Raw genomic sequence first — 19,082 nt, forward strand, 5'->3', positions numbered from 1 at the left:
AAGTCGGAAGACCACTTGTACAACTTCAACTAAGCAATTGACTGTACAACAGTCCTTTGTGAGGAAGATGAAATATGACAGCAGTCATCCTGTTGCAAAGTGGATAACTAAGGCCTAGACAGCTATGTTGGTGTTAGAAGTGCATACCACGTCCCATCTAGATTCCACTTCACTAGAGAAGTGATTCCCGGGCTGTACAGGGACATTAAGAAAAGTGTCCTCGGTGTCCTGAAAAATATGGTTGTACCCAGTGTCCACTTATCCACGGACATCTGGACAAGTGGAGCAGGGCAAACTAAGGACTACATGACTGTGACAGCCCACTGGGTAGATGTATTGCCTCCCGCAGCAACAGCAGCAGCGGCACCAGTAGCAGCATCTCACAAATGCCAGCTCATTCCTATGCAGGCTACGCTGTGTATCACCGGTTCCGTAAGACGCAAACAGATGACAACCTCTTACGGAAACTGAGGAACATCATTGCATAATGGATTACCCCAATTAGACTCTCCTGGGGATTTATGATATCGGACAATGCCACCAATATTGTGCGTGCATTACATCTGGGCAAATTCCACCACGTCCCATGTTTTGCACATACAATTAATTTGGTGGTGCAGAATTTTTTTAAAAATGACAGGGGCGTGCAGGAGATGCTGTCGGTGGTCCGAAAAATTGCCGGGCAACTTTCTACATTCAGCTACTGCGTGCCACTCCTACATGGGCTAGGTGTTTGTGCCACCCACTTGGGTCGCTTCGCTTAGTCATCCAACAACCTCGGTGCACCTCTTTTTTTCTTTCCATCATGTGCTGTTTGGGGCCTAGTTTTGAAAAGTTCCATCCTGTCTGCCACTGCAGTGCCACTCCTAGATGGGCCAGGTGTTTCTGCCGCCCATTTGTGTCGGTGCAACATTTTGGCTTAAAAACAATATTGTGAGGCGTGAGGTGTTCAGAATAGATTGGAAATGAGTGGACATTAATGTTATTGAGGTTAATAAAACTGTAGTATCAAAATTACCCCCAAAATCTGTGATTTTAGCTGTTTTCATGTTTTTTCAAAAATCACCCAGATCCAAAACCGAAACCCAAAGGGTGGTTTAGGCAAAACCAATCCAGATCTAAAACACGAGCGGGGATCCAGATCCAAAACCAAAACACAAAACACGAAAAGTGCTCGCCGCACATCTCTAGTCCTATTGCATCCCAAGTCTCAACACAGCAGTGTGCAATGGCTTGATGTATAGGGGTGTCTCCAGTTTCTCTGTAAATGCCAGTAGGTCCAAAGAAAATATGCAGTCCAATTTGGTACCAGGGTAGAGAGATGATGAGACACACTCCAATACATGCTCCTGAAGAATCTGGGTTGTTTGCACCAGCGAAACGCATTGAGCCTTGGTGGACACTGGTGGTCATTCCGAGTTGTTTGTTCGTTATTTTTTTTTTGCAACGGAGCGATTAGTCGCTAATGCGCATGCGCAATGTCCGCAGTGCGACTGCGCCAAGTGAATTTGCTATGCAGTTAGGTATTTTACTCACGGCATTACGAGGTTTTTTCTTCGTTCTGGTGATCGTAATGTGATTAACAGGAAGTGGGTGTTTCTGGGCGGAAACAGGCCGTTTTATGGGTGTGTGCGAAAAAACGCTGCCGTTTCTGGGAAAAACACGGGAATGTCTGAAGAAACGGGGGAGTGTCTGGGCGTGTTTGTGACGTCAAACCAGGAACGAAACTGACTGAACTGATCGCAGTTGCCGAGTAAGTCTGGAGCTACTCAGAAACTGCTAAGAAGTGTCTATTCGCAATTCTGCTAATCTTTCGTTCGCAATTTTACTATGCTAAGATTCACTCCCAGTAGGCGGCGGCTTAGCGTGTGCAAAGCTGCTAAAAGCAGCTTGCGAGCGAACAACTCGGAATGACCACCACTGTCATTATCATTTGGACTCCCATCATCTCTCTACCAATCACCTCTGACAACTCAATGTGGACATGATTCCAGAGAAAGTCCTAGCCAGGATATGATTATTGCTGCTAATAGGAGCCAAATGAATTTGTTATCTATACATAATGAATTTGCTTCTAGCACTGTGACATTTTTTAGAATTGTTTTTTATGTATTATATTGATTTTGCATATTAAATTTATTGTATTATCTATTTTACAACCTACCGTCCTGGGAATAATTTATTAACTTTTTAGTATAACACAATCATTTATACACAACCAGCGCTGGTATATGTTACTTTTTCTTTATATATCTATATCATTAGGGGAGTTTACCAACCCCTATATCAGCCGCCAGTGCTTAAAGTGGTCCTAAAGAGGTGGAGGAACTCACCCCCCCTCCCAATGGCGCCCATAGAATAAAGGTATTGCGAGCGTCGTAGGTGCGCGTCGCAAAGAGGTGCGTGGTCTCAAAAAGAAAGGGGCGTGGTCACACCATAGTAATAATGGCCACAGTAGTAGCACCCCATAATACACATAATGCTCACAGCAGTAGCGCCCCTTATACAATGCCCACAGTAGTAGCGCTCCTTATGCAATGTCCACTGTACTGGTAGTGCCCACAGTGGTAGTGCCCCTTATACAGAGCCCATAGTAGTGGTGCATCTTAAGCAATGCCTGCAATAGTAGTGCTCCTTATGTCCCCAGGAGTGAAGCCCCTTATGATGTGCCCCCTTTACAATGCCCTCATTAGTAGTGCCTCCAGTAGTAATGACCTTAATGGTAATGCCCTTGTGTAGTATTGCCCCCAGCAGTAATGTTGCCTGTAGTAATGCCCCCAGTCATTTAGCCCCAGTAGTTATGCCCCCAGTGGTAATGCCCCTGCAATTATGACCCCAGTAGTTTAGCCCCCCTTTAGTTTAGCCTCCCAGTAGTAATGCCCCCAGTAGTTTAGCCCCAGTAGTTTGCCTCTTGTAGTTTGGCCACCAGTAGTAATGTCCCCAGTTGTAATGCCCACTTGTAGTTTAGCCCCTGTAGTCATGCCCCCTTGTAGTTTAGCCCCCAGTAGTAATGCCCCCAGGTAGTAATTCCCCCAGTAGTTTAGCCCCAGTAATTTAGCCCCCAAGTAGTATTGCCACTGTAGTTATGCCCCCAGTAGTAATGCCCCTGTAGTTATGCCCCCAGTAGAAATGCCCTCCTGTAGTTTGCCCCCTTGTAGTTTGCCTCCAGTAGCTTGCCCCCAGTAATAATGCCCCCCAGTAGTTTTCCCCTGTAGTTATGCCCCCAGTAGTAATGCCCTCCTGTAGTTTGCCCCTTGTAGTTTGCCTCCAGTAGCTTGCCCCCAGTAATAATGCCCCCAGTAGTTTGCCCCCAGTAGTAATGTCTCCCAGTAGTTTGCCCCCCGGTAGTTTGCCAACAGTAGATGCCCTCCTGTAGTTTGTCCCTAGTAGCTTGCCCCCTTGTAGTTTGCCCCCAGTAGATGACCCCCAATAGTAATGTCCCCCAGTAGATGCCCCCCAGTAGTAATGTCCCCCAGTAGTTTGCCCCCAGTAGGGGCCCCTCTGTAGTAATGCCCCCCAGTAGTTTGCCCCCAGTAGATGTCGCTATACAAAAGAGAAAAAAAAATACTCTATATTCACTTAGCCCTGCTCCGTGTCCGGCCTCTGCAGTCCTCTGGGCGCCCGCTCTTCAGCACTATGAGAGAGACGTCATGACGTCTCTCCCATAGCGCACAGTGACAGAGCCGGAAGCCGGAGCTCAGTACTGAGCTCCTGCCTCTGGCTGCCATTGTAGAAAGAGAGAGCCAGCCGCCCGCTGGTAACACCATCTCAGTGGGCGCCCGACATCTCCCTGCAACGTCGGCCACACATCGGGTTAGGTGAGCCGGAGGAGACGGAACGCAAGTGGAACTGACAGGACGCAGTTCCGCCTCACTTTAACCCCTGCCAGCCGCTATTGATGGAGCACTCAATTGTGTTCTGTTTTACTCCCCTAGAGACTCTGGCTGCCGACACCATTCCACTCACTGAGGAGGAACCAGAATTTTGGTGTCACTCCCTGTAAGGGTGACATCCAGGTGCGTCCTGTTCTCCGCTTGTCACGCCTCTGCTGTGAGATCATTTATCTGCTGCACAGCACAAATTTACCCACTCTGTGATCCAGGCTACCCACTAAATGATCTTCCCACTGGTGGTAAATATAACAATGGTGGCTGCCACCCAGGGCCGGTGCAAGGTTTCTCTGCACCCTAGGCAAAACTTCTGCCTTCTACTCCTTCCCCCTACCCACCCTTCAGATGAAAGGCATGCTGCTCTCACCCCCTCCCCCCTACTCTTTTAAATGTCTGCTGTTCTATCCCCCCCACAATCTGTGTGCATGCTGCTGCTCATCCCCCCAGACTGTGTGCATGCCTGCTCCTTATCTCTATCCCCCCCACCCACTCACCACACCGCTGCTCTCGCCCTCTTTCCTTATCAATGCAGATAATGCACCATGCAGCCACCTTATCTACAGACTGCAGCAGAGCCAGATTAAGGGGGGGGGGGGGGCAGGGGGTCAATACCCCAGGCCCCCCAGCCAATACTGCTCTGCCACGCTCTGGTGCTGCTGTTCCCTCTCCAGCCTCCACCACCAGCAGCAGCTCTCCTGGCAGCAGCGGAGGCTGGAGATTGCTGCCTGCCCTGTCTAAGTCCCTGATCCAAGCTGCTCGTTAGGAGGGGGGAGGGAGACACACTCACAGCCGTGAGCGGGACATCACACACCCGCTGGCAGTACGCAATCCTCCCTCCCCAGAAGCCAGTAGTCTTCTCCTCCTCGCTGCAGCTCCTGTTGCCGGTGTCAGGTTTTGTTCGGGGGTATGCCGCGATTCGGGCGTCGGAGCAGAGGAGACAGAGCAAATATAAGATAATTGTTGTCATGTTGACTCCGCCCCCTTTCCGTTGAGCCGCGAATCACAGCATTTTTGCCGTGGGGGCGGGGCCTAATGGTGAACTGTGTCCCTTGCTCCCTGCAATATGTCCTGGTTGCGGTATCTTCACCCCTTTCCTCAGGGCAGGCTTTAGTGTAAGTTTACAGAATGTGTTCTATGTGTGTATGTGTTCTATCTGTGTATACTGTATATATGTGTATTTGTTCTATTCGTGTATATGTATGTGTTTTGTGTGTGTATGTATGTGGGTATATGAGTGCTATGTAATGTGTATGTGTGTGTGTGTGTGTGTGTGTGTGTGTGTGTGTGTATGTGTGTATGTATCTATGTATGCATGCACGTGTATTTGTGTGTGTGTGTATATATATATATATATATATGTATACAGTATATATAAGTTGTAACACTGTAGGGGTGCAAGGCGCCTCTTCCTGGGGAATATGGCAGCACGCAGCAGCTGAGGAACAACACAAGTCCAGTTTCTGGTACAACTGGCCCCGGCCAGTTTTATTGAAACAGAAAATAAAACAAACACCAAAAGAAAATACCTTGCCTGTCCGGCACTAACTAAACACAGGATATTCCTAACTGTCACTAAACAAAAACACAGAGTTCTCCAGTAAATACTGTGTAGCTCACTTGTATCAGAAAGTGTGTTCCTCTCACACAGACCCTGCAGCCTTCCCAGGCAGTCTGCCCATACTAATCAGGCTAGCAGCCCTATAACACTCTTACACAGCTGAAACCCTGATTAGCCCTCTGTGAGGCCAAAGACCCGAACTGGGACCAATGTCTAGAACTCGCCTTATCTCTCTCTCAGAGCCTTTACCCAGCTTTTACAGCAAACTGAAAAGGTTCTGACAAAACAAAAGCATTTTTCCTAGAAGTTAACATTTTCTAAAACATGTAAGACAAGAACCTGGGACAAACATACCTGCCCTCAAACACTATCCCAGTGTTCTTGTCACAATATTTATATATATATATATATATATAAATACACACAAATACACGTGCATGCATCAAAGGGTACTCCCCCCTTACGAATCCTGCTCTTGCCCCTGAGGGGGGTGGTTGCTGGTGGGCGGGGGCCCTGTCTTGTGTGACCTGGGCCCCCCAAGGGCTTAATCCGGCCCTGGACTGCAGTGCAGAGTTGGAACTGAGTAGTCTGTGAAAGAGCCTGGAGTGAAGAGCAGGGCTGCATGTCACCCACAGCCAGGACTCCAGGAGCTGTCAAAGTTACTGCCGGAGCCGGGTGGAGGTGGAGCTGGAGGCTGCAATACGGGAGCTTAGCAGTCATGGCTACTGTAAGATACGCATTCAGGGGGATTGCAGTGGCTGTGAAAGGTAGGACAATGCTACCTTTTTTAGGCAGCTGTATCAGGCCGCCCCCTCAGTTCCTGGCACCCCTAGGCAGCTGCCTAAAGCTGCCTAGTGGAGACTCTGGCCCTGCTGCCACCCCTGCTCTATCCTGCAGATTGAATATGATCAGGTGGGCAGATGAATGGGGCAAAAGCTGTATACTATCTAGACTGCAGCGCTCGGAGAAAGACAGCATCAATGGAGGGCTCCGGGTGCACCAGAGATCTCTATTGCCCTCAGAAATCCAATTGCCTTCCACCATTTTGATGTATTCCTAATTGCAAAGATCAAATGAGGACTGTTTATTATCTGGAGGTGATCCCCCTAAAGGAGTCTCCAATTTTTTGTTTGGACTGTGGATGTGCTGCTAAATTTCTTTTAACTCTTCTAGCACTGGTGTATCTATAATAGGTGCAGTATGTGTAGTTCACACGGGTCCCCAGGGGTCCAGAGGGCCAAACATCACACACCCTCTGTCCCATTTTTACAACACTTACCCTCTGGAGTCCCGTGTCGGCAGCAGCGCTGCAGAAATCACTGGGAAAATGTGTGTGGTGGCCATTTTCCAGGAGTTTTGCACATGCACAGTAGGAAAATCACTGGGAAAATGGCCACCGTGACATTTTCCCAGAGACCTGTGCACTAGATTCTGGGACAGCGCTAGGGTCTCCCAGTGACCGTAGTGCCCAGAGTCTATTGTTCTGCTTGCTAGAGAGGAGGGCATACATAAAACTGGGAAGACCTAAAAGCCAGATACTAATGTAGGGATACTGTACATTTTTGGAAGGAATAGAAGGATGGAAGTAAATATTGTGTGGCTACATTAAGGACCACAACATACTCTAGCAAAGACTATTAGTTTATGCATGATGTTTGCAGATAATTTCTTTCCCAATAATCCAGATTATGCAATACTGTGCCCAATTATGTGTGGCCGAAAAGAGCGGATCAGAGTGCTGAGTCTTTCACAAGGAAGCTTGCACTCATGCAGGGGGAGCCAACCCTGGTCCTCAAGAGCTACCAACAGTTCATGTTTTCCAGGCCAACTGTGGATTTGTAGAATGTGTTGCTTAGTTATGTGCACTGGTTAGGTGGTCTGGAAAACGTGAACTGTTAGTAGCTCTTGAGGACTGGGTTGGCTACCCCTGCTTGAACAGTTCTGCAGGTTATTGTATAATATATAGTGTGATCCTCACCTCAGCTCCTGCAGGGTACAGCCCCGATGTCTGAGTCCCTTACACAGAAGTCTTACACCACCGTCCTGCAGATTATTCCCCCTCAGATCCAGTGTGGTCAGAGACCGGCATGTAATAAGAACAGAGCAGAGAACCTCACAGCAGGAGGAAGTCAGGCCACTGCTACGCAACCTGAGTTAAAAGGAAATATCTAGATTAGTTTTCTTCTTCCTCTCATTGTTCTCTTTCTCTCCCTCCCTCTTCCTCCTCTTCACTCACTCACTTTATCCCTCCCTGCCATCTTTCTCTCTCTCTCTCTCTTACTCCCATCTCTGTCTTTCTTGCATCTCATTTCCTCCCCTTCTTCCTTCCATATATCCTCTCTAAGCCCTCTCTCTGCCCTCTTCTTCCCACCTCTCTCCTCCTCTTCCTTCTGTCTCTCTCCCCCTCTTCTCCATCTCCATCTCTCTCACTGACTTTCTTCCTTTGATCACTCTATACCCTTTTCCTCCCATCTCTCTCCCCCCTTTCCTCCCATCTCTATCAAGTCCCTCCACCCATCTCTCTCTCCACTGCCTTCCATTTCTCAGTCACCCACTCAGTCGGTCACTTTCTTTCATCTATGTCCCTCTCTTCCTCTCATCTCCCACTGTCTCTTTTTTCTTCCCTCTCATTTTCTCTTCCTCCCATACTGTATGTCTTTTTATGCCCTCTCTCTCCCTCTCTTCTTCCCACTTCTCTACCCTCTTCCTACCATCTCTATTTTCTCTCTTCCACGTATATTTATGTCTTCTTTCTCCAATCCTCAACTCACTTTTTTCCTTCCTCCTATCAGACTCCCCCCTTTCTCCCATCTCTCTCTCCCAGGGCCATCTTAACAACAGTGTAGGCCCCTGGGCAAAGCAATGCACTGGGTCCCCTTCCCATCCTCCAGCGGTAGGGGTGTGGGTGCTATCAGGACAGTTTTGATGTCCCGCGGGTGGTAGGTGCAGGGCCGTTTCTTGGGGCAGGCGAGCAGTGCAACCGCACTGGGCGCCCGCCGCGGCACTAACTGTGGCTCCCTGCTTCCTCCTCCTATTTCTCCCCGAGTAACCCGCTCGGGGGGCGGAGTTTCACGGAATGACGCGGTTGCGTCGTTACGTCACGACGCAACCCCATCACTCCGCGAAACTCCCCCCCGTGCGGAGTACAGAGGGGGATCCAAGTTAGGAAGAGGGAAAGGCCGGCGCGAGGAGCGACTGGTGAGGCGGGCCGAAGAGCGGTAATCGCCTCTGTAAGTATTCTCTCTCTCTCTCTCTCTCTCTCTCAATGTGTAAAATGGGGACACCTGCCGTACTGTGTGAAATGGGGACTCTTGCCTGCTGTAGTGTGGGGATTTAATGTATCAAGGGCATTGCAGTGTGTGGTATAATATGGTGCAGGAGGCATTACTGTGTGGGGCTTAATATGGTAGAATTTTTTTGTCCTGTGGTGGTCGTGATCTGTTGGAGCAGGGTCAAAAACTGGATTGTGAGGTAGTCTTTTCAGACGAGGCCATGCCCATTTAAATGAGGCCACACCCATTTCGACGAGGCCACGCCCCTTTCCGGTGCGCGCGCAAGTTTTTTTTTATCTAGGTGTGGGGGGGGGGGGGGCACATTTTTTTATGTCATGGGGAGGCGCACTTTTAAATCTCGCACTGGGAGCCAAATTGGCTAGAAACAGCCCTGGGTAGGTGGTGTTCTATCTTCTGCTCAACATGTAGGACCTGGAGCAGTAATTTCTGCTAATTACTCCTTTACTGCACAGATGGTGGTAGATGCAGAAGGAGGGAGAACACTAAACTCTAGAAGGGGGTATTGGGCTGAAGTAAGGGCCCCTGGTATATGACTTCCAGGGTGGTAGGGAGTGTTTTATATGCAGGGAAGGAGTGGATAGTGGAGTGGGCTTAATATTCATAATTTTCTGGTGCGAGAGTAGCTTGCTTGACTGCAGATATCTCCAGTCCCTCGAAATAGATTTCTTAGCTTTTTATATTGAGAAATACTGGATAATAAACTAGAGTGTTTCACCTTTCAGGAGGTACTTGGGACCTGGGGATCAGAGTTTAGGAGCCAGAGGTACTTGGGACCTGGGGATCAGAGTTTAGGAGCCAGAGCAATCCACCAATGAAAGTATAAAGCTGCATGCCGGTTGTGTGGAGCTGGAGCAGGGACCAGCTGCTTGAAGGCTGATATCTCTGGTTCTGGGCATAATAGAGACAAGCTGCGAGTCCACATACAGGGGAGAGTCCCAGCTTTTGGAATATCCCCTAATAAAAACTCTAATGACTTGCCTGCATAGTCTATCTAGCCTTGCGATACTGACCCCACGGGAGTATGCTTCGGGATCGAATCTGTATCTCAAGTTGCCTAAAGGTGTGTACACACGGTAAGATCTTTTCTTCCGATTCTGACTATATAGTCAGAATCGGAAGAAAAGATAGTGCAGATCGCAAGGTGACAGTCACCTTGCGATCCCGATCCGATGCCGATGCGCGGCCCCGACCGAAAAAATAGGCTGTGCAGGCAAGTCAATCCTGACTATCTCTATAGAAGAGATAGTCAGGATTGACACTTAGCCAAAATCGCACATAGCCAGCATCGCAAGCACACTCATTATGTGCTTGCGATACTGGCTAAGTGCCGACCCGGCCCCCCGTCGCACAGTGAGAATCGGATAAGTCCGAATCTCACCGTTTGTACACACCCTAACACCTTAAGATTTCCACTAACTTTCCTTGCGATTTTGACTATATAGTCAAAATCGAAAGGCTATATCTCACCATGTGTACACACCTTAAGTCAGACAGAACCCAAGATATCTGCCTCGGAAGAGCAATTAACAGGCTTTGGAATCAGATATCTCCGGATCCCCATGGCCAACTTTTAAAAATCTGGTACCCCTGGAAAATGGGGACCATCAGCTATCAGCCTATGGCCCTTATACTCCATTGAGCCCATATGAAAAGACATCCCTGCTCTCTCCATTTCTTTCCATCTCTCTCTCTATCTCTCTCTCTCTCTCTCTCTCTCTCTGGGGTATATTTACTAAGTTGCAAGTATTTAGAAGTGGAGATTTTTGCCCATAGCAACCAATCAGATTCCAGCTTTTAATTTCTAGAAGGTGCTAGATAAATAAGTAGAATCTGATTGATTGCTATGAGCAACATCTCCACTTCTACAACCCCACACCTTTGTAAATATACCCCCCTCTCTCTCTCCATTTCCTCCCATCTGATTGTCTTCCTCTTTTCCTCCCATCTCTCTGTCTTTTTTTCTTCCATTTTTTTACTTCCATTTTGTTCTCTCTTCCTTCTAAAAATTCTGTAGCACTGACACAGGAGGCTGTGTTCAAATTGAGCCTGCCAATGATGATACATCTAAGTACGCATGGGAACGGAATAGTGCTGCTGCCTTTGTAGGCTGAGAATCGGTTGTGGCATTTGCATAAAGACGCAGACGCAGTTGCATGCACCTCTGAATCAATCCGTCCTGACAGATGCCACCAGACAACAATGTGATTCGCAGAAAAACCAGGTAGTGTCGCATACGTGCGTGATGTCACATATCAGCATTTGTGCTGCAGTTACACGATACTCATTGAAGTAACAGTAACATTGTAAATACTAAAGACAGTTCTTACTTAAGCTCCTGCAGGGCACAGGCCGGATGTCGGAGTCCCTGACACAGGACTTTTACTCCACAGTCCTGCAGATTGTTCCTTGTTAGGTTCAGTTTGATCAGAGGGCGGCTCTCGATAACAATGCGGAGATCTTCACAGAAGGATGAGGTCAGATTACACTGAAACAGACTGCAGACATATACAGAAGTAACAAACAGTAACAGCTCACTGGGATTAATTTCTGTGACAGTAGTCATAGAAAAATAGGTTTTGTCCAGTCTACTTTTGTTATATTGGGGCCCATTTATCATGAATCGCATAATAAATGTAATCTGGGCGTGATATTAGAGCCCAGGATCTCATTGCAAAATGCGATCACATCGTCAGGACATACTAATACGCACCCACAGGGACACGAGCTCCGAAAGAATGCTAAAAATGCACAGCGGCCATTTCCACTGAGGGTTCTGGGGGGCCGCATACATATGCAGTGAGTGATCCATTGGATACAAAGGGCTACCACCATTAGAGCCGGCATTAGCTATAGGCAGGCTAGGCATTTGCCTAGGGCATCCAAGCATGTCTAGGGCCACCCAAGCATGTCCCTGCAGTATCTCATGCTGGGAGGGACAGTCTGCAAACTATCTGTTACTTTTCAAATGTATTCAATCAGTACTTGTATACACTGCTGTTTACATTTGTCAAACAGAATGCACACTGTCCCTTGAACTCCCTCCGACATACTTCAATGCCCCTGACTTGTGAGACCTCAGACAGCAGAAGCCCAGTAACTGCAATTCCTGGACCTCTGACATTTTCACTGACTATATAAGGTTATTACTGGATGGCTCCTTATGATACCAGGTGTATTTTGGAAGACTGCTCCACATAAATCTGAAATCACCTATACTGCTTGTGCACATGGAGGAGGGGGACCCTGCTAACCTGTGTCCCTTATCCCTGTGCAAACCCCAGGTATCTGCAAGGATATAACATGGGCAGTATTCTCCCCACACTTTATTTCTCAGTCAGTCCGTGCCATAAAATTCCCCTGCCATCCAGCACTGTAACGTGGTCAGTAAGTTGCATTGAGCTATTCCTATATGATACATCAGTGCAGCGTGACTTTCAGATGCGTCAGACTGGAGAGCAGAGCATGTTGCTTCCGCAGTATAAAATAAAGGCCATGCAGTTTCCGGGAGTAACAGACACCAGCAAACACACTGAACAGTGAAGAGAATGGAGAGTTGCTACATGTTTGATACTGGTCTTTTTGCATAACCAGCAAGTATGGCAGTATCTGGACTTTGCTGCCATCTGTGTCCAACTAGCAAGCTCAAATAAAGGATGAAGCTTGCAAAGGACGGCATACCCTGTGAGGTCACATCCCTTGTAGGGGTGCCCCTTTAATGGGTGCGAGCGCAAGCACTCACCCACCCTGCCACCAACATCTCACATAATGCAGATCTGGGGAGCTGCATGGGCACATACACTGACTGCAAGCATACCAGCAAGCAAAAGTAAGTTTTATTTAAAAAAAAGCTACTAGCATTACTATTGTGGGGCATATGTGTAAGGTGTGGAATTTTATTTATTATAGGCATTACTGTGGGGCATTATGTAGGGTTGAACTGGCCCACAGGGGCAACCCCTCATAGAACTAGCGGCGGTGCTAGGGGCCACCAGCCAAAATTTTGCCTAGGGCATCAAATTGTCTAGGGCCGCCTCTGACCACCATCTTCATGATTTGATCAATCTGCAGCATCACAGCCCCCATAGAAACCTATAAGAGCTGCAGCTGCTGGTGGGAATGGAGGGATCACAGCAGGTAACGAAGATAACTGCAGCGGTCCCTCCTACATACATTCAGGGGATAGATACCTAATGCTTGTGGCTAACACTTGAAAATGGGAGTTTTTGGGGAAATAGCTAGAAATAATTTTTGATAAATGGGCAACATAATGATTTTTGTTGTCCCATCTGTGCCAACAGCTCCCATTGCAGCATCTGGATAGACCAGCTGAAGAGAAGGGCTGATGCATGGGACTGGGGTAAGTAATACAGCAGGGAAGGATGGTGCAGGATGGAGAGGGGAGGCGGCAGACTGAGATGATCCGGTCTATGTTGGTTCTAAATGACTAGTATTATATATTTAGTATTTACCATTTAATTATTTCTTCAAGACCAGTGGAAGACTTCCCAGCTCCTACAGTACCTGTGTTTCCTGAGCTAACTTTTAACTCTCATTATTCATTCACTGATTATTTCCAGACTGGATTACTGTAATCTCCTCGTAACTGGCCTCCCTGACAATTACCTCTCTCCACTCCAATCTATCCTCAATGCTGCAGCCCGGCTCATCTTCCTCACCAAACGCACTACATCCACCTCCCCTCTCCTACAGGCCCTTCACTGGCTTCCCTTCCCTTCCAGAATCCAATTCAAACTTCTCACAGTCACTTGCAAAGCACTCACCCACTCCTCTCCCATTTACATCTCTCACCTTATCTCCCTTTACTCTCCCACCCGTCCTCTTCGCTGTTAATGCACGCCGACTCTCCTGTCTTCTGATTACTTCCTCCCACTCCTATCTCCAAGATTTCTCACGTGCTGCTCCCTTTTTCTGGAATTCTTTACCTCTCTTCCTCAGGCTCTCCACCTCTCTACATAACCTGAAACGGGCTCTTAAGACCCACTTCTTTACCAAACCCAGCCAAATCTCATCCTAACCCTCTGTCCCATGCTCAGTCTACCCCATCTGTGCCACCCCTGTCTGTCTGCCCCTCCCCTTTAGGATGTAAGCTCTCATGGGTAGGGCCCTCTTCCCTCATGTGCTTATCCTTTTCTTACTTTAATAATCCTCAACTGCCCAAATCCTGCTGTTTTTGGGCCACATTGAAACTTATCTCTATGTTGTCTACTGGTGTAGTTATGCTTAGTTACACTGTACTTGTCCTATATTGCCTTCAACTGTAAGTCACTCTTTTCCTGTTTTGATTATGTGCATATGGACTCTGTAATTGGGTACTGCGGAACCATTGTGGCGCCATATAAATAAAGGATAATAATAGTCATCTAACACACTGTGAATGCCACTTTTTCACCTTTTTAAAGGCAATCTGTCCACTTCATGACACTAACTATGTAGACAATATTTAAGAAAAACCAAATAGCAACATTTTCTACACCCAAAAACCACCTAATGCCCCCTATCAGGCATCACTTTTTCAACCTGCAGATGATACCTTCTTGACCCACAAAATCTGTTTTCTTTCCAGTAAAATTGGGTGCAATTGTGCAAGAGTAGGCATGTGAGGCCACAAAACACAGGACCGCCAACAGGATTCTGTCAGTCCTGGGCACCACAATTTCTGATGGCAGCCCTGACAAAACGAATTAAAGTACGTGAGTTGTGGTTTACCACTTTTCTGCGAATTCACACATCACCTTTATCATGTTTATTTTTTCTAAGTAAAATTATGTATGAGGAATACAAGTGCCAGCTTGCTGTCTATGGGCATGCAATTCCAATGGGTGGGGTGTAGAAACTTGACTCTTCGCTGCTCACTTTGGGCAATGGGGGTAATTCAGACCTGATCGCTAGGCTGCGTTTTTGTACAGCGGGCGATCAGGTTTAAGCTGCGCATGCGTAAGCACGCAATGCGCAGGCGCGTTGCACGGGAACAAATTGGATCGCCGCTCAGCGATGGGTTTGTGTGGGGAATCCATTCGCACGGGCAAGGATATTGACAGGAAGAAGGCGTTTGTGGGTGGCAACTGACCATTTTCTGGGAGTGGTTGGAAAAACGCAGGCATGTCCAAGCGGTTGCAGGGCGGGTGTCTGACGTCAATTCCGGTCATGAACAGGCTGAAGCGATTGCAGCGGCTGAGTAAGTCCTGGGCTACTTAGAGACTGCACAAAATCTGTTTGTACAGCTCTGCTACACATGCGTTTGCACACTTGCAAAGCTAAAATACACTCCCCTATAGGCGGTGACTATGCGAACGCCAGACTGCAAAAAAACCTAACGTGCAAACAGGTCTGAATTACCCCCAATGTTACTATTCCCAACAGATGTTCATGTGGATAGTAATAATAATTAATAATAATAATTTTATTTATATAGCGCTCTTTCTCCAATAGGACTCAAGGCGCTTAACAGATACATAGCATAACATAGTACAGAAAATAATGAAGTACAGAACAGCTTTTCATAAAATACAGAAGCATGGAGATACTAAAGGGACATTTGTGGAAATGCTTGAGTAAAAAAGAAAGTCTTGAGTCTACTTTTGAAGGATTCCATAGTTGGGGCCTCTCGCACTGTGCGGGGAAGTGAGTTCCATAGAGTTGGAGCCGCATGACTAAAAGCTCGACCCCCAGATGAATTACGGGAGATTCTAGGTACTGTTAAAAGTCCTTCATCTACAGGTCGCAGTAATCGAGTGGGGCAGTATGGGGTCAGTAGCCTGTTCAGGTACCTTGGGCCCTGGTCATGTAGTGCTTTCAAACTCAGCCAATCTTGAAGATGATTCGCCATCGTACAGGCAGCCAGTGAAGGGAGTAGAGGATGGGTGTTATGTGGCTAGAACGGGGCTGGTTGGTTAATAGCCTGGCAGCTGTGTTTTGCACCAGCTGTTAAGTGGTGCAATTATTTTGCTGGGAGACCAAGGTAGAGGGCATTACAGTAGTCTAATCGAGATGATACAAATGCATGGATGACTTTTGGCAGATCATCTGAGGGAATTAAGTGCTTGATTCTGGCTATGTTCCTCAGGTGAAAGAATGAGGATTTGATTGTGGCTGATATCTGATGTTTAAGTGTCAAGCCACCATCCAGGACAATGCCAAAATTCCGCACACGATCAGTGGTTTGTAATTCTGAATCCCCGAGTGTAAGTCCAGTTGGTTGGCTATGCTGCAGTCTTGTCCTTTGATGTTGCGGTCCTATCATAAGGACCTCTGTTTTATCCGGGTACAGTCGCAGCCAACTGGCACTCATCCACTCCTGGAGTTCAGCTAGACAGCCATTTAGGGTTGCTATTGGGTTATCAGTGCCCGGAGCAAAGGACAAGTACAGTTGTGTATCATCTGCATAGCAGTGGTAGACTAGCCCATGGCGCCTGATTATTTTGCCCAGTGGGAGCATGTATACTGCAAAATGCATGGGGGATAGTATAGAACCTAGTAAATAAAGTTCATGTTGTAAAAACGTGTCCACCATTGAAAATCAGGCGTCGACCATTTGTATGTTGACCATATTGGCCAACTACACAAACATTGGCATAGCGACCACTTCTGAATCAGGCCCAACGTCTCCTAATATCCAATGAGGGTTTAAGATGTTTGGAACTTATATAAATGTCATTAGTAATCTAATAACCAATGCAAAAGCAACAGTAAGAAAATAAGGTACTAAGAACAAAACCAAGACAACCTACATTAAAATTAAAAAAATAATGATAGTAAATTGAACAGAACATTGCACAAAAACATATATAACTCAGGTGACGTAAAAGTACAATTTTGTTTCATTTTGCCTTGTGTGGTCTGTGTTACGTACTGAAGGAACTGGGGTCCATGATTTTACTAGTAAATAAAAAGACAGTGCTTACGTAAGATCCTGTATGGCAGAGGCTGGATGTTTCAGTCCCTCACACAGAAGTTTTATTCCAGAGCCCCGCAGGTTATTCCGTGACAGGTCCAGGGTGGTCAGCGACCGACTCTCAATAATAATAGAGCGGAGCTGATCACAGCAGGATGAGGTCAGTTTGCAATAGCACAGACTGTGGAGATATACAAGTAGCATACAGTAGCAATTTACATACAAGTTCACCTCAATTAACCTTGTGGTTTCCATCACTTACTGTATTAAAAGGTTAATAGAGGTGTGGTTCCCATTACAGGACACAATGTAGCTGTTCCCACCATAGACTTCAATGGTGATTTCCTACCATTGAAGTATATGGGGGTAGGTTTGATTGACAGGGCAACCACTCACAGCCAATCAGAGGGCAGCTCCTATGGTGGCACCTCCTGATTAGCTGGCAACTTCTAATTATAGGAGTCACCCGAGTCCCGCTCAGTTGCATAGAGGAAGTGTATGTGTTAACACATACACTTCCTCATGTCCGTATTGGTTCGGGTTTGCAGGTTTTCTTTTCATATTATAGAGCTATCCACCAATCAAAGTGCAGCATTCTCTATCTGCTTTCCAACCAGTAGCTAGACAGGTTATGACTGTCAGCATGCTGATTGGTGGATAGCTGAAAGCATCAACCAATCAAAGTGGCGACAGCCATTCACTATATGGAAGCATTTTCATTTACTCCTGTGAACGGGTGGATAGGGGTCCCAGCTCATTGCTTTGCACAAGCCCTACAATGCCCTTTGCAGCACTTGGAGCATGGTGTTTTTCAGAGACTGTGTGGGAAGGGGAAGATGAAGGGGGAGTGGTTATACCTTCCTATTTTGCTATGTCCCCTCACACCACCCCCCACCCTTCCCCGGTACCCGAGCCGTGCTGATCTTTCAGTGGCCCTGGCTCCACATCATAGTGACACCACTATTTCCAGACATGCCCCCATTGTGAAGTCAAATGCCCTCCACTATGATATGTGTCTCTTATGCCTACCACTAATGTTCATATACAGTGCATACCTAGGCCCTCATTCAGATGTGTTTGGAGGTGCTATCACTGCTGTTTACATGGAAGCAGCAGTGATAGCACTAACATGGTAATGCAGCAGAGGGCGTCATGCCACCTGCTGCATCACTGATCCGAGCTGCATCCTAGGGTCCAGTATCGGATCTTTCCAGACACCATCCACTGGCTGCGTGACCTATGGGGTCGCAAAAGCCGACCACCGCAGCTGCCACCTAGAGGCCAGGAACTCTCAATCCTCTTATGAAGATCCTGGCCTCATTCCTGCTCTGCAATGGCGGCGACAGGCTTCCATTTGGAGAAACAGAGGCTATTGATGCCCGCAAATGGCATCAGACTATAAATCACTGGCAGGTTAATGCCAATCTGCGTCCGTCGTCACAACACCCATTCGCTCATGTGCAGAATAGACCCTGCACAAGCAGCACCTCCAACCAGGGGTGAAGGAATAGTTTGTGGTTGGGGGGGCATAGTAAAATATCCATTTTGCCCCCCCCCCTCTACGATTCACCCACCCCACCACCGTGCGGGGAACGCTTACCGACGGCTCCCCGCAGAAACTTCTACTGTAAAAAGCCTGCGCCTCTTTCATGTTGGGGGGGCATGCTGTCCCCTTGCCCCCCCCCCCTCATTCCAATGCCATTGCCTCCAGCCACATCTGAATGATGGCCCTAGATGGTCCCAGGGATAGTAACTGGTTTACTGTGCTAACTGTGGTGGGTGTTATTATTTGCTTGTCTCTCAGTATTCTGCATACCTTAGTAGCTGCATTTGACACTGTGCAAACAATCCAGACAAACTGGCGCCAGCTTGATAAACATCTTCCTCTTTATCCAGAAATGTGCAGCCCCTGAAACTGTGGGAACACACACAATGACAAAACAATATTTACTGTAGAGAGAAAACCCTGTGTATTCTTGTTTGCATTTCATTTGTGTTTATTCTATGCCACAAGTTGTGCATATACTGTCTACCATACAAAGTCAGTCAATAGGTCGACATGGAAAAAGGTCGACAGGGTCAAACGGTCGGCACAGGTTTTTTTTGTTTTCTGGTTGTTTTCTATGCTTCACCATATCTGAGCCAAATTAGTGGAAACGTGTACCTTCGCGGGCTCGCTTCGCTCACCATGCTTCGGGCAAGGTGCCTCGCTCCACCACCAATCCGCTTGGCACAGGTTACTATTCCCAATTGTAGTCCATGTGGATGGTAAATGATAAAGAAGAATGCAAAAAAACCTTGTGTTCACCATATGGGTTGACCATTGTCACTTCAACCTTTTGCACCTTTCGACCTTAAGCACAATTTGGGGTCAACATATTGACTGTCTATCTTTTTGCTGTAGATCTATCAACCAGATACCATCCTCA

The 19,082-nt window shown here is 47.3% G+C and overlaps 1 protein-coding gene across 1 annotated transcript in view; it reads right to left on the reverse strand.

Moving 5' to 3' along the window:
- The window catches only part of LOC135057151 (NACHT, LRR and PYD domains-containing protein 3-like), a 45,128-nt gene that overhangs the window by 10,536 nt on the left and 15,510 nt on the right, over nt 1-19,082 (reverse strand). The window contains exons 5-6 of the mRNA XM_063963050.1: nt 18,470-18,568; nt 11,069-11,236 (exon numbers count right to left, since the gene is read on the reverse strand). Coding sequence (XP_063819120.1) covers nt 11,069-11,236; nt 18,470-18,568 — 267 coding nt within the window. The remainder of the gene's footprint in view (nt 1-11,068; nt 11,237-18,469; nt 18,569-19,082) is intronic.

This window comes from Pseudophryne corroboree, chromosome 3 (genome assembly GCF_028390025.1).
Source record: "Pseudophryne corroboree isolate aPseCor3 chromosome 3, aPseCor3.hap2, whole genome shotgun sequence".
Classification (NCBI taxonomy): domain Eukaryota; kingdom Metazoa; phylum Chordata; class Amphibia; order Anura; family Myobatrachidae; genus Pseudophryne; species Pseudophryne corroboree.